At 39.2% G+C, this 24,719-nt stretch overlaps 3 protein-coding genes across 7 annotated transcripts; 1 reads left to right on the forward strand and 2 right to left on the reverse strand.

The window, feature by feature from the left end:
• Positions 1–860: 860 nt before the first annotated feature.
• On the forward strand, positions 861–2,223 carry cisd2 (CDGSH iron sulfur domain 2). Its single transcript, XM_079554460.1, has 3 exons — positions 861–1,041; positions 1,655–1,869; positions 1,969–2,223. The coding sequence occupies exons 1-3, from the start codon at positions 939–941 to the stop codon at positions 2,056–2,058; spliced, it is 408 nt and encodes a 135-aa protein (XP_079410586.1). The 5' UTR covers positions 861–938; the 3' UTR covers positions 2,059–2,223.
• A 2,928-nt stretch (positions 2,224–5,151) lies between these two features.
• Positions 5,152–10,024, reverse strand: LOC306960679 (sodium/hydrogen exchanger 9B2). Of its 5 annotated transcripts, none has more exons than XM_079553153.1 (13): positions 9,893–10,024; positions 8,636–8,885; positions 8,304–8,505; positions 8,020–8,190; positions 7,500–7,642; positions 7,269–7,396; positions 7,005–7,180; positions 6,697–6,803; positions 6,443–6,592; positions 6,261–6,369; positions 5,914–6,050; positions 5,618–5,840; positions 5,152–5,396 (listed from the first exon to the last, which is right to left on the reverse strand). In XM_079553153.1, the coding sequence occupies exons 2-13, from the start codon at positions 8,768–8,770 to the stop codon at positions 5,335–5,337; spliced, it is 1,743 nt and encodes a 580-aa protein (XP_079409279.1). In that variant the 5' UTR covers positions 8,771–8,885; positions 9,893–10,024; the 3' UTR covers positions 5,152–5,334. The 5 variants fall into 5 exon arrangements, with proteins under 5 accessions (XP_079409279.1, XP_079409278.1, XP_079409280.1 ...); XM_079553152.1 differs by having other exon boundaries at positions 8,636–8,904; XM_079553154.1 differs by lacking the exon at positions 9,893–10,024 and adding an exon at positions 9,382–9,514.
• A 120-nt stretch (positions 10,025–10,144) lies between these two features.
• bdh2 (3-hydroxybutyrate dehydrogenase, type 2) lies at positions 10,145–14,837 on the reverse strand. The gene is made up of 9 exons (XM_079553996.1): positions 14,757–14,837; positions 14,352–14,430; positions 13,876–13,972; positions 13,654–13,762; positions 13,183–13,243; positions 12,905–13,018; positions 10,922–10,980; positions 10,462–10,554; positions 10,145–10,270 (listed from the first exon to the last, which is right to left on the reverse strand). Exons 1-9 carry the CDS (start codon positions 14,826–14,828, stop codon positions 10,217–10,219), a joined length of 738 nt encoding a protein of 245 aa, XP_079410122.1. The 5' UTR covers positions 14,829–14,837; the 3' UTR covers positions 10,145–10,216.
• Positions 14,838–24,719: the final 9,882 nt, after the last annotated feature.

The following is a 24,719-nucleotide window of genomic DNA, read 5'->3' on the forward strand; positions in this document are numbered from 1 at the left end:
AGTGACTCAGTGGCTTTATGGGCTCAGCATGGCACCTTTGCTTTTCCACACAGTGCCGTCCATGATGCTCCAGAATTACTTGTTTTGGGGTTTTGTTTGGGGACAGTTTCTGGTATCGACCCACAAAAACAACTGATCCTGGGGCGTCATAAAGGTCAAGCTGCACCCATAAACCACAAGGTCAAATATACACAAGATTTTTCTTTCTTTCTTCCTTTTTCCACTTCAAAAGTTATAGTGCATCTTTAAGTAAAATAATCTGATCAAATCTCTTCTAAAGTAAAGGTATAAAAGAAGAATCCACGTTCGGATCAGTGTTTTTTTTTTTATGAGGAAGTTCTGTTAATATCAAACCAAATTAGATCTAAAGTCTGACTGCATATCAAAACCAACCCAGGTTAAATGTCGACTCACCTCACCGACTGAGGTCACTGTGAAAAATGTATATAGTAAGTATATTATGTACTTGGCTAAAAGGCTCTTCTGTTAAGAAAAAGTAAAAAGAATCCATAAAGCAAAAGTATCTCAAATGTGTTTCCACCACAGAGTTTGGACATCAGAGCTCAATGCAGGTCATCATCAAGATGTTTTGAATGCAACCATTTCCGTAAAACATTGCATTTTATTGACTAGTTGACGTTTTGTTTTGTTTTGTTTTGTTTTTAGAACGATCAACAGTTTTCACAAAATTCATCCAATCCAAAGTCTACAACTCCTTGAACGCCCATTGGCTCCGTCTGAAATCCGCTGTGACGTGTATTCACGGAGGTCTTTGCGCTGTCTTCAGGTTTGTGCGCTGCGTTTTCTAATGGTTTTCTAAAGAGTTCATCTGAACTTTACGCACCGAAGAGAGGAGCTACGGTGCTGGCGTTATGACATAAACGAACATCAGGAACTATCCATGTCGAGCAGAAAACTTGTCCATTGAGCATTTCAGAATGGTTTTAGAAGCAATTTCCAAAATAATAAAAGTCCAACTTCCAGCCTATCTCAAGCGGCTGCCACTTCCTGAATCTATCGGTGGATTCGCAAGATTAACAGGTAAATATTTGATATTTGTTGTAGGCTTCACCTGAAAAGAGTTTTCCATCCTTCAAAAGTATCCACCTCTTCAGTTATTCACCGCAGTCCAGCTGTGTTGTGTTCTGGTTTAATGGTAATCTGCTTCTGATGAAAAGTATAACCTACTGTGCCCTTGTGACTGGACGTATGGAATAGTTTAGTGGGTCTAACATGGTCCAAATAGCATAGGGCTACATGGACTGTTAACATTTACACTTATTGATTATTTGACAACTAGCATACAAGCAATTGTGTTAATTGTGATTTAATTTAATTGTAATGATTGCATTCATCAAATCTCAAAAGCTGACTTACTTAGACAGGCTAATATAAGTCCACAGAACACATCATAAATAATCTGTCTCCAGTGGAAGGGTTTACCTCCCTAATATTTTAGGTCTTTTAGTTTAGACCTAAAAATATGTTATTTTAGTTTAGCAGTTCATGAGTTTTATGTCAAATGTTGATGTACTCACCTGAACATGTGTAATACGTGCACTGCATACAGAACCCAAAACTATTTTGTTTAAAACTAAAGGAATTACAAGCTCTTGTCATGCATCAGATCAACAAACATGGGTCATGTTTGCAGTTTCAGAGTGGCTTCGGTTGCTTCCCCTTCTGGGTATTCTGGCATTGCTGGGTTACCTCACCATTCGGCCATTCCTGCCAAAGAAGAAAAAGCAAAGGGACAGTTTGATCAACCTCAAAATCCAGAAGGAGAATCCTAAAGTGGTCAATGAGATAGACATTGAGGACCTGAATAGTGCAAATGTTTGTTACTGTCGTTGCTGGCGGTCCAAAACGGTCAGTATACTTCATATAAAACACATAAAGCATGGACTTATTCATTGTTGTAATTTTGCATAAAAGTTCAATGCTAATGAAAGTTGTTTCCTGTTTTAGTTTCCTGTTTGTGATAAGTCACACTTAAAGCACAACGAGCTGACTGGAGACAATGTGGGACCACTTATACTCAAAAAGAAGATTCTTTAACTTGCTGCTTTTCTGTCTATTGTTTCCATACATGTACAAGAATGTAATCTCTCATTTCTATCACCTATGCTGTTCTGTTTAAATGTGTCTTTTACATAACACAGACCGGCACTTGTTCTAATTCTTATGTATTTACTCTTACATTTTGTTCAGTTTTCACAATTTTTGTTTGGGGTTTTTCTTGTCTGTTTGTTTTGATGGGGACAACAGAGACCACCAAGTACAACATGCATCTTTTCTGATGAGTTTTGGCAAACAGCCTTATCCTTACATGCTTTTACAGTTTAGGTCATTTGACTTTGAGATTGTGCCATTAGTCTCCAAGTGAAATATCTTATTGTTTTTTACATAAGTTCATTTATACATAAAGATTTGTTTGCGATTAATTTAACTGCAATATGTTTAAGTTATTGTGTAGGTTTTAGTGTTTGTTTTTTCACATACTATATAGTGACAATGCCAAGTTTGACTGAATCGCTTTAGCAAAAGGGGTTTCCTGCACCAACGACATATTTTGTGAAACTATTCAAAATTCTCATGTAACAAAATACAAGTTGATATAACATAGAAACTCAATATACAATGCACTTCCAAATGTTAACTTTTTCTATGCAGTCCTGATCTAAAGACCAGTTGAAACATGGCAAAACTCTTCCAAGTAGAACTTCAATATTCAGCGGCAAGAAATGCAAGTGAGATAAAAAAAAAATAATCTAAATCTGTTGAAAAATGTGGACTCATTTCCTGTCAGGCATTCACACTGTCGTGATGTCCTGATGATCCCTGTCAAGATGAGATGTAGGAAGACATTTTGACTTTCTTAAAGGATCCTGAGGGTTATGCAACACAAAATTCAATGGGAAGATCTAAAAAAAGTCACCAGCACTAAGAGCTTCAGGTGGTGCAGGGCGTCGGCCGCGGGCTATGTGCAGATGTTGCAGTTGCAGAGAGTCTCCCTCAGACTGAGACTCGTCTGTGTGGAACAACTGAGTTTATCAACAGACAGTGCCCACAGGACAAAGGATCTCTTCCAGGAGAATAACATTACTCTGTTGGACAACCTTTGGGGATGGATGACAAGGGAAGTTTCCATGTACAACAGTTTCAGACAGTAGATGCCCTTCGCGAGGGGCATCTACTGGGAGAAAAGTTCCCACTCACCTCCTAGAAATGTTTGCATTAAGCATGCTCAGCGAACTAGAACGGTGGTCCAAAACTTGTGATCAACTTTGATCAAAACTGCCTGTTCAATTTAAATGTTGCTTTCAATACAGTAAACAAAAAACTGTTTTTGTCTCACTCTCATTTCTTCTTGTACAGAAATGCCTTTAAACCGATAATAAAATAAGCCGATAACGTAATAACTGTTGTGCCAATAGCGTAATACACTGGCCGATAATGTAATAATTACTATGTTATTGATGGGTTATAACATTAATAGCCTGTCAAAATTAAAATCATTTACAAATGTAATAAATTCAGCAAATAACATCATAATGACATCATTGGCCGGTAAATCATAATTACGTTATTGGCACAACCAGCTTTCAACTGGTTTTAAACATTTAATTGGGACTGTACCTGTTAAAGAAATAACAATGGTGTTCGAGAGGATAGATGAAAAATAGGCGGCAGTCTGGATGTCTTATGCAGGAGAAGTTTATTTACCATCAGTGCGGGACCTGGAGACATGAACTCGAGACATTGCTAGTCCTATCATTCAAGTCTGTCTATGCTTCCACAGAAAAGGGATAAATACTCTCTCAGAGCGTCAAACTGATACGCAAGAGTCTGAGCACCACAGTCAAGGCTGTGACAGAGATAGTATGACTGTACACAGCCTAGTATGATAAATAGCGATTTAATGTTATCCTCTAACAGTACCTTAATGTTTTTTTGTATTGCCACCCTCAAATATATTCCTGTAGGGGAAATGTTCTGTGGATAGAAGACCTTTTTGGTATGGGGCATGTCTTATTACTTTCTTTCCAAAAAACAGCACATCTCAAATGTACACCATACCTCATTGCAAGTGTTCTTGTGGCTTTTGTGTTAGGACCCGGAAGAGCAGATCACTCCATTTGCTGACTCCTTGGCTCACTGGAGTCAGAACACCTGCAGGTGATGTTTTCATCGAGGGCCGCATATCGAAGTGTGTATGGTGGGAGGGCCAAAGATCGGTGGTCAATACGGGGAAATATTCACTCGAGTGAATTTAAGAGGTTTAAACTGTGCCCCAAACTTATGTCAGCTGTCTCACACTGAAATGTGAGTATTTGACGTTTTAATTGTGTGCCATTTCAATAAAAGGCCTGAGGGCCACCAAAAATGTGTCTGAGGTCCGCATTTGGCCCCCGGGCCACCCTTTGGGCACCACAAGGGTTGGTGACCATTTCTCTTTTCTCTCATCCCTATAAAATTGCCAATCCTTTTCTGTCAACAGACTTACATTTTAGTGAGATGTACAAAATTCAAGCAGTTAAACAAAAGTTACACCATTGACTGCACAAATACAAAAAAAATACTTTTGTTTGCAAAGTTCTGTATTAATGTACTGTATTTTATACAAACATTCAAACTTACAGCTTAATTCAGATCGCTTTGGCAGTATTTATTGCTTTTTTGTTGTTTAAAAAAAAAAAAAAAAACATGAATAGTATCAAATTGGCTAATAATATCAAAATCTTAAATTACACAGTATACATTTGTTTGAAATAATATAAAACATAAATTTTGAATCTATCAATCACACTCCATAGTCACAAATTACACAAACAATAAAACAAAAATTCTAGCAGCAGAGAGCAAACCATAAATTAATCTCCTGAGGTTTTGTTAAACTATCATATTTCAACAATCATGGCTAATACATGAGACATATAAAAACACTCAGTGCACTAAAAATAAAAGTGATTTTATGTAATGTAAATAAATGCATTGTCCTTTTTATATAAATGAAGAAATACAAATCTATTGTATGGATCTCTTTCAGCCAGAGGCCCGACTTAGGACTTCAGTTGATATAGTGTAGATCAGAATGTAAACCGTTATCATAATACTGAAACCAGGATTTGACTACTTTACCTGGAACCTCTTGAATGCTTATCATGCGGTAAAGACACTACAATGTCAGGCGTTTGTTTGCAGCTCGTGGCCTGGAAAATCCCATGGCCTAAAAATAAAACAATGATTCATGTGTCCTTGTAAAAAGCATCTTGTTAAGAGGGCAGCACATACAGAAGACAACCCCGTTTCTAGGTGACAATCCTATATATGTCAGAGAGTGCTTTCATATGTAATAGGAGTCTCCTCTTCTTCATCACTTCCACCTGCAATGCCTAGAGAAAGAAAGAATACGTTTGTAATTTTGTGTAAGACTGCATGTATATGTAACTTTAGATGTTGTAAAAGACAAGGACTTCTATTAATTGAAAAGGGTGCGATGAACTGAGCTAAAAGTAGTAGTCCTATGCAAATCTACACACAGATCTCTACTGCAAGCATTTGTTTATTCTAGCACAGGGATATTAAACTGCATTAGAGAGTTTTTAATATTTACCCAAGAAAAAAGACGATAAATTTGGTTTGACTCGCTCACCACAGGAAGAGTTCTTGGGTTTCTGTAGAAGACGAGGTCCCGACAGTCCGATAATAAGAGCTCCTACAGGAGCTGTAAAGAGGATGGCCAGTACAGCCACAGTCAATACATCCATCCCATACTTCTGAAGTTGCTCATCCTTTTTTGTTCTGGCCATATCTAATGCTGTGGAGCCAATAGCTGCCTATTTTATAGAGAAAAAAAGATGAGCCTTCTATTATTCAGAAGTACATAAACATGCATATATTCTCCCGTACCTGCACTGTGGCTTTGGGCATCCATGCAAGGGCTATGAAAATCTTTTCTTTCAAGTTAAACCCAGCACACAGAACACATACAAAAGTAAAGAGAACTCGAACCAGCAAGGCAATGAGTAGAGAGGCTATGCCGAGACCTAAAACATATAGACAGAATTTAGACAGTATATAACAACAAGATGAACTATTGTTTTTATGCAATGAAACATCCAAGTGTGCATTGTGTAGAGAATGAATATGGGAGTTGCTGTTTGATCATGCAAATGAAATTATTTACATCCACACATGCAAGTCTTTGTGAGGAGAGATTACACAGTCACAGTAATACGTGGTTTATGTGGACTCACCTACTGCGTGGCCTTCCATTGCTGAGATTCGTATTTCTGCACCTATGAGTCCAAACAATAAAGGCTGGAAGATATCCCACACCCAACTGACAACTTCCTCCACTTGAGCCTGAGTGCACATGCAAACATTAGTTGATAGTTGCCTGGTGAGAATCCATTGATACAATAAATGAATAGCACACCTTTCCCGCAGTCCAGCCAATGCCTCCAAGGAATGCTAAAACCAAAGTGCAGAGACCTCCAGAACCAGGAAAACCAGCTACTGCACTGCCAAACACAGCAAAGACTGACAAGCCCAAGACCAGAAATGACCGCTTCATCACCAGGTGTTTCTAGACAACACAGAAATGAATGTACGATTACATCACATTTGATAATTTGTTAAAAATAGTGTTTGTTTTGATATGGTTAGTCGAACAAGTTCTTGTTTATTTACCTGGTCAACACTAGGGAAATACTGGATGAGGAATCCAAGAAGGATACCAGCAACAGTACCACCAACAACCTCCAATACACCTCTCAACAGGTTGTACCAGGTAGAGCCTAGAAAGAGCACAGGCATTAAAACACTACCATAAAATAATGATTGCATGGCTAAGAGGAATAAAAATGATCATAACTGTGATAATTATTTTCTAAACAACAGTATTGTTGAGCTATTGTGTATGTAGGCCTCCCCCTGCAGAGAAGGCCAGCACTGATTAAAATATTGATTCAGCATTTTTCAAACCTTAACACATTTACCTGTGGCAAAGGCCATGCCCAAGCATGTTGTAAATCCAGTGATGGCAAGAATATCATCAAAACTACCAGCTGCCATCAGCAATGTGGGGATGCCCTGTTCTGCACCGTAACCCTCCTTCTGCAGCAGTAACATGGAAGGCACCACCACAGCTGGAGACACAGCACCCAGCACGAACCTATCAAGTGAAGCAGATACTTCAGTTCAACCCATTTAAAAAGGATTTTTCACTGATTATATAGTCATGCAATTGCACAGAGACCTACCCAAGGATGAAGCCCCAAACCCAGGGCAGGCCCATGAGGAAGTGTGACATCACTGCTACAGTGCAAGTCTCAATCATACAGGGACCGACTGACACTCTAAAACAAACTGATTTAAGTTTCTTTAATGCCTATGAGGTGAAAATGGACACAAAGAATTACAATGTGTGAGTACGGTCAAAGAAAACACAATACAACTATTATAACATTACTTTCATTCATCAAATTATTTACCGATGGATCTAGTCCCAGACCAGCTCTGGCAAGAATCACCGCCAAGGCAATATTCCTGAGGGCTGCAGACCATTTGTAGTCCACATACACTCCTGCATTAACAACTGGGATGTTTCTCAGCAAGAAACCCATCAGCAGCATACCTACAACACACCGTGAGAAAAAAAAAAACAAGACATTGAGGCAGAAATTCACGTGGAGGTATGACTTTCATAGGACTAGATCATGTTTGCTGAAATTGTTTCGTTAAGACATACTAGAAGACAGCACACAGTATGGGACTGAGAACGGCGCGCAAACACAAAAATTATGACAATAATGTCTCAGAGTTAAACATTAGATCGGCACTGGGAATCATAAATTGTTAGATTTCCTTGAACATTATACTGTATCGCCTTGACAAAAAGTTGTAGGCCTACCGTAATGTAATCGCCCCACTAGTACCATTTCTCATTTCAAAAGGTCAATAAAGATGTTGTGGTATATTTATTGTATTTGCATATAATACAGGATGTCATACCAAGCAAAGGGGGGAACGGTGGAAGATTTGGCAAATGTATAAGTTCAACTAATTTGCCACCAATCAGGGCACAGAGGAAGATCATAGTAATGCCAAATAGGTTTCCTCCAGGTAGACATTCTTCTTCTGTGATGGACCAAACAACTCCAAAGAGAACAGCTGCCAAAAGTACTGCAAAGAACAAAGATAACTCACATTGTTTATTTTTGCAGAGAATATTTTGATAATGTCAGATTTCCTAGATTAATAGTTATAAAATACAAGAGATAACTCAGAAGACAGACCTTTGGTAATAAGAGATGCCCAGAGCCCACTTGGAGGGCAGGGGCAGAATCTGTGAAGCAATGGACAGCAGACCACGGGTGGGTCTGTGTTGGTGCCAGCATCGACCACTGGGTTTCGGGGAATGAAATATGTAGTCTCCTCTGTTATATTGGGACTTGAGCTGCGCCGTACCACCACCTGGATCTGATTGACATTTAAATGCTGCAAACAATAATAACACTCAGTTGTTTAATGACAGTTGATGTTGATAAAAGACGTATGTTGTTGTTGTTGTTTTTTTACTTCAATAAATATGGCAATATGCATTACAAGATAAACTACTGTTATGTACCTCCACATGGTTGGCTGCTGAAGCCAGTTTCTCCAGCAAAGGGCTAGGTGCAGGACTGGGCACAGGACTGGGCGCTGGACTGGGTGGTGCTGGTGCAGGCTCTGGGCTGGGCGGTTTAGCCTGGCTTTCCTCCATGGCAGGTTACTTTACACGTCTGATCCACTCACTTCTCTTACTAGCTTTGTACATTCAGCAAGTGGGTGGGGCCGGCCATGAATGGGCTGTAACTTCAGTTCATGCCCGCGTTGACCTTAATTCATAAAACACACCTTATCAAAATAAAGGAAGGGAGGGGGCAAAAAGGACATCAACATGGAAACGTGTATATCAAACGCTAGTAAGCCAACAGAGCTACAGAAACAACGTGTCGACTTTGAGTCATCATTTGCTTTAACCCTCTATCCGGTGGTCGACATTCTTGGATCACATGTCCTTGATGAAACAAGTGAATAAAATCTCTTAAACGGGGAGGGGGTGGACGGTTTACCCCGGGATGCTGGCCGGGTGCATGTGCATTCCCTCCATTGACAGTGAGTGAATTGACGTATATTCTGCACTCGGGCGTTACTATAATGTTTTGACAGTGGCTTACGGCAGCAGGCGTTGGCTAATCCAATTGTGAACGGACCACACTAATCAATGCTTATAGCTCAGCCATATGGCGCTTGCTAACGTTAGCTAAAGTGGGTTAAAATAGACGTTAGGAAGTAGCGTTATTGTTAAACTGCCACAATTGATACACTTACATTGACAGCCAAAGCCTTTAATTCTCATAGCAATAAAACAAAAACAATGGAGCCACAAAAATAATGTCGGCACGTGACGATCAACAGTAGCTCCAGTAGTAGCCAGAATAGCCACGGGTGTCAAAGCCTCCATGGATGGCGCTGCCTGTCAGTTGTCATGCCTGCTGTGTGGAGCACGCATAATCTTGTAGAGAGTATACTACAGCGCATTATAAAGAAGAGATTATGATAGTAAACAGTCAATGCTTTCGTTTACTATGAAGCTATCGCCACCGAGGCAACGCTAACGTTGGCTGCAAACCGTAGTCAAGACAAACAGCAAAGTTTTGCCTAGCTACTACTCGACCCTATTTGACCATTGGTTGGCAGTGTTTGCCTTGACACCTTTAGTTTAGCTAACGTAATATTTCCAGAATAAACAGGTGTTGATTGATATTTGAGCGATCCCACAGTGCCCACGCAGCCTAGCAGTAAATAAAAAAATAAATCAATAATAATAAAGGATCCTCACCTCTGACTTGAGCGCTACTCCCTGGTGACGGCGACAGCTTCCCCGCCGTGGCAACAGGTAGGCAGACTTCACCAGCTGGGCAGTGGGAATAAGGCGGATTAGGGGTGGCCAGGCACATCACGTTAACAAACGCTTGAATAGATGGGCAATAGCTATGCTGTGTTTACTCCTGTTTTACAAGCTGTTTTCATTATTTATTAATCACCAATTTAACGTAGTCATAAACAATGAATAGAGCAGACTTCTCCTCAAAATTGTTTATTTTATTGTGACATGATGGGACACAAAAACACCCACAGTTGTGACTGACTTTACAGGAATCTCTTAAAGCCTCCATCCTCCATCAATGATTTGTTCAGTTCCCGTTACATAGGCCGACTGTAAAGAAGCCAGAAAAGATATTTAATTTGTAGATAATATTACATCAGGCAACATTTACAATGTAATAAATTAACATGTGAAATCCAAGAAGTGAAAATCCACAGACTTGACTCATTGTTCAGTTAATATTAGTTTGTTTGGTAGGCAAAGAAAATATAGAAACATTATCAAAATTAATATCACATCACCTCATCAGAAGCCAGGTAGACACACAAGTGTGCAACCTCTTCGGCTGTGCACATTCTTCCAGTTTTCTGCCTTGCCATAAAGTCCTTGTAGGCCTGTAAATACATTTTACAGTATTAGTAGATGATTATCAGTTTGTTTGTTTGTTTGTTTGTTTTTATTCATAACATATAACATTACAGATCTTTTAGAAACAAGATGACCACACTGTTACGGTCAACATGACCTGCAAAGTATTGAGGTGATGTGAACAACATCAGTGCTTGACTCATTTGCAACGGTCCGACATTTGAAAGTTAGTTTTGTAATACTTAATTGTTGTTGTTGTTATTGTTGTTTAAGGTAATTTACTTATTTTTTGTGTTTTCAAATATTTAGCATACAAAAATAAATGTATACTAAATACATTTAGTATAAATGTGTCTTTTCAAATTCTATTTTGATAAATCAAACAGCAAGTACCTGTTCGGGGTTAGGCTGAGCCTGAATCCTTCCTCTCAATGATGGAGTGTCAACAGTACCTAAATGATGAAGATAATGTCGACACTGGATTTAGAGGAAAATCTTTCAGAGTGAGTTAGAAGTGCTTTACAGTGTAAATATTTCGAACTGGCATATTTAAAGTAAGTAAGTAGGGCTGGGTACTGTTAAACCAGGGGTTCCCACACTTTTCAGGCCGCGACCCCCAAAATCAAGAGCTTGGGACCCCCTTCTATAAAATGTAATTTGCATTTATAATAATTTAAGTGTTACCTGGTTTAATGATGTTAGCTTGGACACTGTATTTTGTTATTTTACTTAATTTCACGTAAATATGCTGTTTTCAATCAAAAATACATCCAATTCAGTGTCAGAAATGTAAGATAAATGATAGATGTAAGATATTGTCTTAAATTATCTGGTGACCTCGAGTTCAGTGCCCCGCAATCCCCCAGGGGGTCCTAACCCCCACTTTGGGAACCACTGTGTTAAACAATATCAGTATGGTATTGGAAAAAAGTTTAGGTACTACCGGTATTGAAAAAATGAAAGTATCAAAAGTAGTAAAAACAATTGTCTTTCTTTAGATTCAAGTTTTGATGCAGTTGGTCCAGGGACAGAATTAATGGAAGTGACTTGGTTGTTTCAGCTCAAATAAAAAAAATGTTGACCCTTTTTTTTTCATATTTTTGCCCCTTTTTCCCCCCCACATTTTTCCTCTTTTTTAATTTTTTTACTAATATTTTCCCTATTTCACCCATTTTCCCCCCAATTTTCTAGCCTGGCTCACGCCAGACTAAAATCCCAAGTGATATTTAGTCTGGGGACCACCAATTCATTTTCTCGTAGGAGAGGTGTGGTTTACGATTGTCCATAGCCGTAGCCACAGCCAATCGTATCATCGTATGAGATGACGTACGACGTACCCACTGTAAACTTTCGAGCTAAACTATTTAGAACAAGGTCGAAAGCTTGATCGAAAAATAGCGTTGCGTCTGCTGCTGTCATGTTTGATCCGTAAATAACCGTTTTTTTTTTAATCCGTAAAGAAACTACAAGCTTCCGTATATCGAATAGCGCGTCATTGTCTTGCCTTCCCTCCTCGTTCTGTGATTGGTTCCCAAATCCATGCGAAAATTTCGGCCATGGTCCCCAAGCTGCTGTGCAGTTCGAAATGATTCCAGCGCACACAGCAGTCTGGCGTTAGCCAGGTTACCAATTTCCCCTATTTTTGCCCAATTTTTTTACACACATTTTCCTTATTTTTGCCACAATTTCCCCCCATTTTTCCTCAAATTATTCCCCATTTTTCACACATTTCTTAAAGCAGTACTAATTAACTCTTCCCCCTAGAGGCCATAACCGCAACTGCAGGTGTCGTAGCAAGTTACAATTTTATAACTTATTGTCTTGGAGAATAAATACTCCGCTGACAGGAAAGGCGAAGGGAGAGAGGGTTACTGTGCATCCAATTATACAACGGAAATATTTTTTTTCACTCAAACTTGGCTGTAAATACTGTTTAAAGACGCTAGCCCGCTGTTAGCTTTGCCCGTTAGCATGTTAGCTTCTTCTTCGTGATTCTATTAGTGTGTATTGCTTTCTCCGGACCGGTGGCAGTCAAGTTGCAAACATGGTTTTGTGGCCAGAGACACCAGGGGGAGATGAAAGATCCTCCAATCATCCCATAAACACTTGTATTACCCCCACAGGGACTACGGGAAGGATTTATTAAGGTAAACACGTTACTTAGTACTGCTTTAACATTAACTCACTTCCACACATTATTGTTCTGTTTTCTGGTTCTTGACGACAAATATTTTTGTATAGGTATCGGAAAAACTATAATTCATGTATCGGTATCGAAAACCAAGTATCGTTTAAGTACCAGTATTGAAAAAAGATTTAATGGTACCCAGCCCTATAAGTAAGTCATATTTCCATAAGAAGGTTTTTTACACTTACCAGGACACACACAATTGCAGCGTATGCCTTGCTCAATAAAGTCGGCAGCTATGGACTTTGTGAGGCCAATAACGGCTGCCTTAGAAGTGCTATAGACACACCGGTTAACAACACCTATGCAGAGGAAACATATGTCAGTCACACAGACACACAGTGCAGTTATCTGAGCTAAGAGGATTACACTGAGCATGCTCATACTTCTTCTAAGTTAATGTTACTTAGCCTCCACATATTTTCTAAAGACACATAGGATAACCACTTTACATACAACATATCACCTTTTATGCTTGATGCCACTGATGCCATGTTAATGATGTTTCCAGACTTCTTCTCTAACATCTATTTAAACAAAATAAGGGTTTTCAAAGAAAATTGCATTTCCATCCAAAGTACTGTTTTACAGTGATCAGACAAACAACATTTTGACTGAGGTGATTGATGTGAATAACACAGAAAATCTTCAATTGTTTTAACTGTTAGGGGGGAGCTTAACTCACAATTTGACCAAGCAGTTATTGGCAGGTTTAAAAATGCTATGCTGTCTGGTGTAAATTTTCTCATTCTGAGGATTTTGCTACCATAAAGCTAAAGCTGGATTAGTAAGTGGACAGTCACCACCCATAATGTCTTGGACTCAACCTGAAAAAGTTAATCCAAGAGGGACCAAAACTGGGAACAAATTTTAAGCATATGTCACGGACAGAGAGCAATGTGTCCTAACCTACCCTAAGTAATAAGTAAATCAGTACCTTGGGTAAAAAGGCTTTGCACATGAGGTACATGCTCTTCACATTCACATCCATTGTGAAGTCCCAGTCAGCTTCTTCACAATCCAAAATAGAACCATGGTGCACAAATCTGAACAATAAGGATAAGGTATTTCAGTGAACACAGACACACCTAGACACACATGTACATATACATATAAATATACACATACATATACTTCACTATCTATAGATGTAACATACCCAGCAACGTTGAATAAAACATCAACATGGTCATGTTCTTTTGCAAGTGCTTCAACTTGGTCTTTCTTAGTGACATCCACGACTTTGGTCCTTATCCCTGTAATGAAAGGTTTTGCCCTTAACAAATTTAAATATATATATTGAGTCATTGCTATCAGTTTGTCTCCTTTTATCATTTTGGTTCTTGTTGTGGATTATCTTCATTGAACACAACAAAGGGTACAGATTGCTAAAAAAAAAAAAAAAAAAAAAACAGCTCATATTTCAGTCCTACACAGACATACTTTGAAGCAACACTTTTTGTGTAAAACATCTTTAAGAAATAAATGAATACATTTAAAGCCATTTGTCTTTTCTGATTGTAATGGTACTGCTGAAAGGGTACGTTAGAAGAAAATATAATTCAATAAAAATACAATACCTTAGTTGGCCAACAGATGGCACTCTCAGACAATTATTAAAAACACAAATCAAACCTGGTATTCCATCCAGCTCTTTTAGTTTTTCTCCATTAATATCTGTTGCTGTGACCTGGGCTCCTTCCTTAGCAAAAGCCTGATAAGAAACAGAGTAAATTGGGAAACTATACTTGAGGCATAGCTTCCCTATGACAACAAATGCAAGACATATGACATAGGCCAATAAGTCTTTAAATGCCCCCTTACACCTGCTAGGATCAACTTGAGAATTTCAAACAACCCCTTTTATGTCAATGGTTACAAGGAATTAGAAAAAAGTCACTTTAGTAAAAAAAAGCCAATCATCATGATCTAGCAGGTAGGCCTAAAACAACAGTATGTGTTATAGACAATAGACTGTCCGCCTATTGAATCAAAGGCGGATTAAATGATGTATAGTGTTATATTGTTCAATGTAATTACTATTGCAGAGGCACGTCCAATCCCTTGTGCAGCAGCTGACAACACAATCACTTTGCCGTCCAGGCGACCCATGTTGTACCTTGTTGCTGAGAATAATAAAAGATAGGTGGTTAAAATAAAGCAACACTTTCCCCCAACTGTGAAGTAAACAATGAATTCTTAAACTTTTTGCACACACTTTTTGCTATCAAATAAAATATTTGACCTTCCAAGTTCCAGGCCTAGATCAAGATCAGATCAGGAGTAAACCAGGTGTAAAAAAAAAGTGTCTACAATATGTCTAAACAGGGTGTAAACTAAATCAGGTCTAACCCAGAGAAACACCAAGTGTGTAAATGAATTACAAAAGTATAAACAAATGTTTCTCAAATCAAAATGAATACAATTGCAGATGATCATGAGAACCAAAGAAGCCCAAGTGCTACCAGTAGCACACGTACCACAGTTTGTGCAACAGCCACTGGTAAGTAAACTAAATATAAACGAATAGCTCAAATGTTAATGAATAGGCTACTTTCTTGCAGCAGCAACATGCTAACTAAGTACAGAATTGAGAAAGTATTAACCAAATGAATAAGAGCATGAATTATTGCAAAGACATCAGGAGTGTACACGAGGTCGTCTTATAAGAGTTGTACTATTACTTATTCTACAATAAACCAATTTCTTGTAGAAGTTGATTGTAGCAAAAGTTACACAAGCTCGCCTTTGATGGCTCTTATTGGTACATTTTGAAATGTCAGGTATCATTTCATACAGTTATTGAACAGGTATGAAAACAAATGAAACTTCTTGGTTTTAAAATGATGAAACACAGTTTGTTAACTCACCAACAGTGTAACAACAGCAGCAGCCGTAGCCTTACAGCACTGTGCAATGCAAAAAAAAAAAAAAAAAAGTTCTGAACATGTGACTCTTTTCTGATGCAGCCATTGGTTATATGCCAGGAAGGGCTTGACGCTCTTGGACTTTGGTGTCGTGCGTCCATCCGCTCCACTGGCCATATGTGCTGTATAATTCAATGATTTATTCATTCTGGAAGAGCACAGAACAGCCACTGGTGCAAGGGCCTCTCAATTTATACACCTGCACATCTGTGAATATATTACCGCTGTTGTTCTGTGTATATAGTAATATTCTTTATGCATGTTTTATAGTTTTAAAGTTTTCATGGCTTATTTTAATCTAAATGCTGTGTTATATGTTTTATGTTGCATGAGTGTACCCAGACGAATTCCTGTGAACCAGTTCTCAAACAATGGCAATAAATACAATTCTGATTCTGATTTACTACTCTACTTATGCACACATCAGGCCAGGGGGCGCTGGCGCCCAGCCCTGCGGTTGCACAGCGAAGCAGCAGAGAAACCGCTAGCTCACTACTCTATTATTTTTACAGTACTACTCTGTCAATGCTCTGAGCATTACTCTCTGAGCACGTTGCGAAAGGCGAGAGTTGGGGAAACCTGCAGACCCGGTGCACAATGCCCCGAGCAGATCCGTGAAGCGAATCCATCGTGATAGTGCGCCCTCTGCTGGATAAAGCGGTTCTAGACCGATCAGCTTTTAGGAAGGTTGATGTTGATCTAAAAAATAACAAAACTATGAACTAATTTGGAAAGTGTTACTAGATGGTTTTACTAATTGATAAAGATAACATAACTTTGAACAGTATCGGACCTGCTTGTTTTTTTTTTGTTCCTAAACGACCCTAATCCTAACAACCCAAACCCTAATCCTACCGACACTAAACTAACCCTAACAATAATTGTAAAACATAAAATGAGAACAAGTAAGAAGAAAAGGGGAGCAGCATAAAGGAAAAAAAACTGAAGGCACTTAATAAAATATTTTTTCTCTGTTGTTGTAGTTAATTGGTGGTGATACAGCAATTGTGGAATAAAAGTTTCCGTGAATTGATGTTAAAATATGTTGGAAGTGTGCGTTTACGCTAATTTGGGCCGGGCTGGTCAGAGTCCAGGGCCATGTTTCAGTCCCAGTCCACCTCTGGTCATAGGGAGATGAAGCTGGAAAAAATGTATATTGATGTGTTGTGATGTGAAAAATGCAAATTTGACATAAAACACTGGATTGCATTAATTTTGTTGAATAAATTGTAAACTCATACTGCCAGACTGCGTTCTTTTTCTGGGAACAAAGTATATTCTAATCATATTTTAGCTGTGTGTTTGTTGGTATGAAATCCTGTCTTTAACAAATAAATAACATCAGCATTAGGTATTCAGCCTGGAGTAGTGCTTCTCGCCTGAGTGACTATAAGCTACAAACTTGCCAACACGTATAATGCATGCTTGTGGCAACAGTGGATTATCGCAACTTTGACTTGCTAATGAATGAAGTTGACTGTCACGGGTTCAAGGCACACCCCAGAGGAACACTTGTCCGTATTGGAGTCTTTCCTGCATACGTAGTGATGTCCATCTGACAGAATGTTGGTGGCTCCCAATTACTGCACTGTAAATCCAACACAAGGTCACCAGCACTATTAGATTAGATTGCTCTGGGACTCACCTTCAACCTCTGATGACAAGTCTTGGCTAAAAATAAAAGTATTCGTTTATTTCATGTTATTGTAAAAACAACTTTGCACATTGTATGATATCCCTGTACTGTAAATCCTCTTTACGATAGCGATTTACCACAAACATGACATAGACAACAGTGCATAATATTTCAATTCAATTTTGTAGATGAAAAATAATTCAAATGTATTAAGTTTGTTAAAGTACATTTGCACAAGATATGCGCTACAGTATCTTTGACACGTGATGATGAACATTATAGTGAACCGTGTTGGTGGCTTCTAGGTGCACACGCTGACCTTTTAAAGTAGATACCTGTCAGTCATGCGGTCGAATATAGACCATGTTTCCATGTCAGCAGAAGTAATTATTCCCCTGAAATACCACTATATGTGGCGTTGCACCATTCATTGCACAAATGTTTTTCTTATAATGGTATTTGTCCTTGAGTGAAGATGCATTGCTCAAATGTTGCACACAATTATGCTGTACTACACATGTTTTGTTGTTTTCCAGGAAAAAGCTCCTTTTTGGTCTATTTTGGTGCCTATAAAGGTGAAAATTGAAAGTTTGGTTTGGACAGATTTGCAAATGTCAAACCCATTTGCCTCAACTGTGTATGAATGCTGCAGAGACCTTTATTAGTCTAAAAATAATATAAGCTTTTAAATCCAAAGGCTCAAATTACTTTATCTTTTTAGAAATATGGCACTAATGTGGTCTTTTGTCCCCAACAGATTGCTGTCACGTCTTGAGCAGTACTTGGGTATCAAAGGCGTGGATCTAGACTAGTTTTGCTCCTACCTGAGCAATAGAACATTCTCTGTTCATCTTGGGTCTCACTCCTCGAGCTTAGCCACTTTCTAGTGGGGTTCCACAGGGCTCAATCCTGGGACCCTTCCTTTTTTCTTCACATATGTTGCCACTTGGTTTGATCCTTGAAAAACACAAGCTACCCCTGGCTCATTTCAAATCTTGTCAAGTTGTCTGCAAGATGTAAAAAAAAAAATGGATGGAACAAAATCTTTTAAATCTAAATGAATAGAAAACTGAGATCGTATCATTGAGAAATTTTGATGCTGTGGGCATTGATTTGCTGGGTCCACTAGCTTCTTGTGTCCGTCCATCTGTAAGAAACCTTGGCGTCATGTTAGACAGCTCTTTTAAATTTAACAAGCAAATCAGCTCAGTTGTAAATTCCATTAAACAAACTCGAAAAGGCAGTGCATGTGCTTATTACCGTCCGTTTGGATTATTGCAACGTCTTGTATTGTGGCTTCGACCAAGAGTTCATAAACAGGCTGCAAATGGTCCAAAAGCAGTGGCCGGCACCAGTGCAGAAAATGTGTCAGTGCCACTGTTGTGCTGCGTTTACTTCCTGATAGAGAGAGTGTGACATGCCACCTCTTGTGCTCCCTCCTGCCTGCTGGCGGCGCCCTGTCTATAAATGGCCCAACAATTAGCTTCTTATTCCCTGACCTCAAGCACTTCCTGCTTTGTGTGCACCACCACTCCTATCTCAGATAGCCCATTCAAACCATTATATTAAAAATAACTTGAAGACCCTTTTACTAACTTGCAACTCTTGTGGTAGACGCTGGCTCCCCTGGCACAAGTTATTTTTTTTAAACAAAACTCTTCTGAGGAGGTGCCGACTCCATTGGAATCCTGTTTTCAAAGTGACTTTTGGGGGCGATTTTCTTGTCCATTGATTTTACAGCCTGAAGATGGACAATCCCCCCTCCCTGTGTTCAGGGGTGTTTTGTTGTTGAGTCTTTTTTCGTTGGGATGGGGCGGGGGGGTGGGGTGCTTTGTTGTTGTGTGAATGGTTCTAGTGGCAATCCCAAAAAGAGGGAGGCCAAAACACTTCAAATCACAGATGTCACACACACACACGCACACGCACACGCACACGCACACACACACACACACACACACACACACACACACACACACACACACACACACACACACACACACACACACACACACACACACACACACACACACACACACACACACACACACACGCACACACGCACACACACACAAAGATAGAAAACCGATAAGTGGGGAGTGCATAAGTCTCCATACATCATGAATTAATACTTTATGGAACCCCCTTTTGCTGAAATTACAGCACAAGTCTTTTGGGGTCTGACTATACAAGATTTGCACATCTAGAGACTGACATTTTAGCTCATTCCTCTTTACAAAACAACTCAAGCTCTGTCAAATTAGAAGGAGAGCGTTTGTGAACAGCAGTTTTCAGGTTCCTCCACAGATTTTCAATAGGATTTAGGTCAGGACTTTGACTGGGCCAATCTAACACTTTTTTTTATTTTTATTTTTTTAACCATTCCATTGTAGATTTAGCTTTGTGTTTAGGGTCATCGTCCTGCTGGAAGGTGAATCTCCGCCCCCATCTCTTGCTGACTCCAGCAGATTTTCCTCTTATTTGTCTCATGTACAGATTCCCCCAGCTCAGCGGCAGTACTTCACAGTTCCTCCAGAGTTATCTTGGGGCACTTGGTTGCATTTCTTACCAGTGCTCTCCTTGCTCGGTTTGTTAATTTAGAGTATGGCCGTGTCTTGGTAAGTTCGCAAGTTGCAATACTCTTTCCATTTCCGAATGATGGATTGAACAGTTCTCTGTGAGATGTTCAAATCGTGGCAAATCTTTGTATAACTTAACGCTGCTTCTAACGCTCTAACTTCTCCAAACCTTTATCCCTGACCTCTCTGGTGTGCTACTTGACCTTCATGATGTTGTTTAGTGATCACAGCTCTGAGGCCCTCACAGAACAGCTGTACTTATACTGAGAGTAGATTACACACAGGTGGCCTTTAATGGTTAGGGCAAGGTGTGAACATTCTGGAGTCATTAGGAATGTTATAAAGGCAATTTAATGCTCTCAGAAAAATGCTGTATGAATACTTGTGCACTCCCCACTTTTCACTCTTTTATTTTTTGAAAAATAACATAATCATTTTGCTTTTACTTCACAGTTGTGGGGGGGGGGGGATAATCTGAAAACTGCTGTTCACAAACGCTCTCCGTCTAATGTGACAGAGCTTGAGTTGTTTTGTAAAGAGGAATGAGCTAAAATGTCAGTCTCTACATGTGCAAACCTTGTAGAGTCAGACCCAAAAGACTTGTGCTGTTATTGTAGTAAAAGGGGGTTCCACAAAGTATTCATGCATGCTGTATGAATACTTATGCAAGTCCCACTTTTCGGTTTTCTATTTAAAAAAAATAACAGAATCATGTATCATTTTGCTTTCACTTCACAGTTGTCTGCTACTTGTGTGAGAACGTTCAGTAAAAAATCCAAATTAAATCTTTATGTTTAGGGTTGTAAACATGATAAAATGTGCAAAAGTTCAAGGTGTATGAATACTTTCGAGAGGCACTGTATATATATATATATATATATATATATATATATATATATATATATATATATATATATATATATATATATGGGCCTATAGGTTCTGTCATACTGTATGGCTGTATAACATGTAAAAAATTAAACATTAATACAGTAAGAATCCGATTTTCTCATACCATGTGCGTTTAAGAGAGATTAGTGCGCCATGGCCTTTAAATGCTCTGACATTTAGACATATTCTGAGACCAGTGCTGCACTGAAAGCACACTCTACCAAAGGAATTGGCCTACACACTGTGTAATACATTTAGGACAAACAATTTTTCTCCAGGAGAATAGGACCTTAAAAAATGTTTTTGGTGGAAATGTATGATTAAATAAGTTCTTGATCCAATAAGGGAGCACCTTTACAGAGAAAGGGGATGCATAATGAGAAAGAGGTTTGAAATTGTGACAGTGTATTCTGATACAGATTGATGGATGATGATATATCTGATAATTGATATATTCTTCTTTAGTAGAGCCAGTGCCAGTGTGGCTAATTGGGAGAGTTGAGATTTTTCCCGACAGGCTGGTCGGGTGATATACAGGTACTGTTAGTACTGTTAGTAGTCTCTTTGGTCCTCATGGCGGGGAGCTGACATTGCTGTAATACCACCCCCTGGTGGCCAGGGAGACTCCAAAAGACACTTGGTAAACAGGCTTCCAATGGTGACTTTACACCTCCCTAGCGCTGCTTAAAGAAAACTTGCTATGACCCATGTGACAACGCTGGTGTAGGTATCATATTTTTAACCACACTGTTTTTTGTACACTAGCAATAAAAAGTGGAAGCCTAAATCTATGACTGACAGGCTCTGGAGCACTGTGGAGGCTCATAACCGTTTGCAGGTCAGGGCTTCCCGCCTTTTTGCCCTTATATTAAGCAGGCTTCATTGGAGGAGATTGACCAGCCATGTTAATGTCACAGACCACTCGGGATCATTACTATGAATGGGGCTGAATGGAACACCGGCTATCTCTCTATTTTACAGTATATCTATGGGGACTACGCTGTCAGGAGCAGGGGCAGAAGTATCATATTGCAGAATGGGGCTCAGGTTGGGGCCCTTTGGATACAGGGGGCAGCCACACACCATTCAATTTAAATACCCATTTAAAACCTCACTTAAACCCCACCAAAAGAGAGGAAATGCAGCCTGATTTCTTCAAAGGTCCCCCGAACATAAAAGTTTATTTCCTGTGGCAACACTAGATTTGTATGAATGCACAACCTGTGACAACAATGAGTAGAGCTATGAAATAATAACAATAATGAAGTGAATGCGATAGTGGTGGGCCGTTATCGGCGTTAACGTGCTGCGTTAACGCAAGACTCTTATCAGGCGATAAAAAAAATATCGCTGTTAGTCTATTCTCAAAGCTGGGTTGGGAGCTGGGTCTATACTCTGCAAGCTATGATGACTTTCACCGTGATATTTTATGGTCAGCACACATTACACGACTTTTATGCCCAATTTCGGACGCACAGGAGAAACGTGAGTGAATATAGCGTCTCCAAAGCGACACTCAGAAGCAGCGGCCAATGACAGAGTGAAGAAAGACAGAAAAACACCACGGCGCCTCCCTCTTTAAAGGGACTATAGGGAGTTTAAAAATGTTAAAATTAAGTATTTTCCTCCCCCTACATGTTCCAGCCATGTCCTAATGTGTAGAATGAGCCCAGACCTGTTCACCACAACTGCCTCTAAAATCCTGCACTGTCACTCAAAAAGGTGTCACTTCTGCCCGAATTGCCGTCATGCACGAACTTAATATAGAAGGTGCAGTTACACATATGGCCTGAGGTGGCAGTAGTGAGTATAAAATGGCCAACTTGCATCTAGCCCCTTTAAAAACAGTGACATACACAACTCATTTCATGGCCACAGCCCCACACGAAACATCCCCACACGAAACAGCGCAACTTTATCACCAAAAGTTCACGAGAGCCTTTTCCAGCTATATTTCAACCGCGAGCAGAGTTTAACCGCAGCACTTACGGAGTTTGGAGACGAACTTTCCAGCTACTTTTCTCCGAGTCCGTTAGCTTCTCTTTCTCCGCTCCGCCCGTTTCCTTTTCTTATCAAATCCAAAGAAATACGTCCCGCATCTTCGTGTCGCTGACGTTTATCTCCATTTTGACAGAACTATCGCCAGGTTGGAGCTCGTAGTAGCAGCAGCAGCAGCAGCAGCAGCATGAACTGTGTTGTTGTGACAGTGATCACGTGACACTGTTGACCAATCAGGAGACGCGCACATGTTTCCCACGCTCACAAACAGAGGCCTATATTTTCTGATCTGGTAAGATGGCCCACATTACCCATAAATAAATACTTGGGAACTCCTGCCATGTTCTTTAGCAGGTCATAGTTGCAGAAGAGGAGATTTAGTTTGTCACAAAGCTACTGACTGTAAACAGTTCATCAGGACCTCTTATGTAGTCGGCCTACAGTTCAAAATGAATGTTTAACTGAATAAACAGTTAGTAAACACAAGTGCATCTTCTTGAACATGAATTATTTTCATCACCAATTATCATAGTAGAATGTTCTCAAGCAGTTTGTGATGCATTTTGGAAACAGGAGATGAGCCCCTGGTCTAACGCACCACCTGACTTGAGAAACTCGTTCTCAAAGACTTACTTTTAGTCATTATTTGGGTAGCACACATATTCTGAATGGCTTCGGCAGAATTCAAGCGAGCCATTTTAATCTAGATTAATCTAGATTAATTTCAAAATTAATCTAGATTAATCTAGATTTCTGTTTCACAATTCGTCCGGTTAATTGTGTACACACCTTTAGAGGAAAGACACGCACATCCACAGCTCTAAACCAGTGTGCCGGATCGAAGAATGTACAGTGAAAAAATTAAGGGCCGACTGATAGCCTATGTATTTTTGGTCCAGTACTGATATAAAGGGGGTTGGCCGAAAGCCGTTATATAGGCCGATATCTTAAGTAATTTAATTGGATGTATTTTTTAATCTCTCAAATGGCATATAGTGATACATTTATTAATATAATAAAGGGTTAAATCATAGAAATATATCTATAGATATAGATGGTCAGACAATATTGATTTTTTCTTTCATCTTTCATCTTTTCGATGCCGATATGCGCCACTGATATTTTTGAGAAGATGTCTCGTCTATAATCGTGTGTACGATGCTTCTTTATGTGTCAGGGTTGAACTCTGACAGCAGAGGGCGCTGTATAATCATTCAGAGGGAGCTTGTTTGAAAGACAAAAATCAGTAGATTCCAAAAAACGAAAAAACGGCAAGTCTCTATCTCTTATTGTTCAACATTAAAAAAAAATAATAATAGGTGAACAAACTTGTGACTGATTTTCACCACGATATTTCTTCACTGCTTCCCTGGTTTTACCTTTGCTGGAAATTGTTGTCAAAATAATATATTTTTACATGTGGGTTGGTGCTCTTTTCTCAAAGAAACTAGTCATCATACCAAATGTTCTTGTGTACTGATTCTACATATAGGTGCTCTCTGTTTAATTGAATAGTTGAAACACTTTTATTCTCCTTTCTTTTTGTTATTTTTTTACGGTATAATCCACTGAGGCTCCCTTTCACAGATCAAAGCCCTTCTTTGTGGTCGGTGCAAAGACACATAGTTGGACAAACTACAGGCAAATGGTTCTGCAGGGGAAGATAGAGCGTACTGGTGGAATAGCTTAGTGGAGGTTGTGATAAATGAAAAATCTGCATTAGAATGAGCAATATGTTTCAGCACTGTTACTTACTGTATGTTGACATAAACCATTTTAGATTCATCTTTATCACACACAAATGTAAAGGATTTGAACTGTTTAGCTTATAATTGTGTATTTTAAAGCAAAACTGCAAATATCATTTTTAGAATTCTGTTTCTAAGCAAGAAGCCATTATACTTGTCTCCCAGATTCCCACAGTGAGCTGTTATGAGTGTTTCTCAAAATGACTATCCTGCCAAGTGGTTGACAG

Source organism: Gobius niger, assembly GCF_951799975.1.
Source record: "Gobius niger genome assembly, chromosome: 3".
In the NCBI taxonomy this organism is placed as follows: domain Eukaryota; kingdom Metazoa; phylum Chordata; class Actinopteri; order Gobiiformes; family Gobiidae; genus Gobius; species Gobius niger.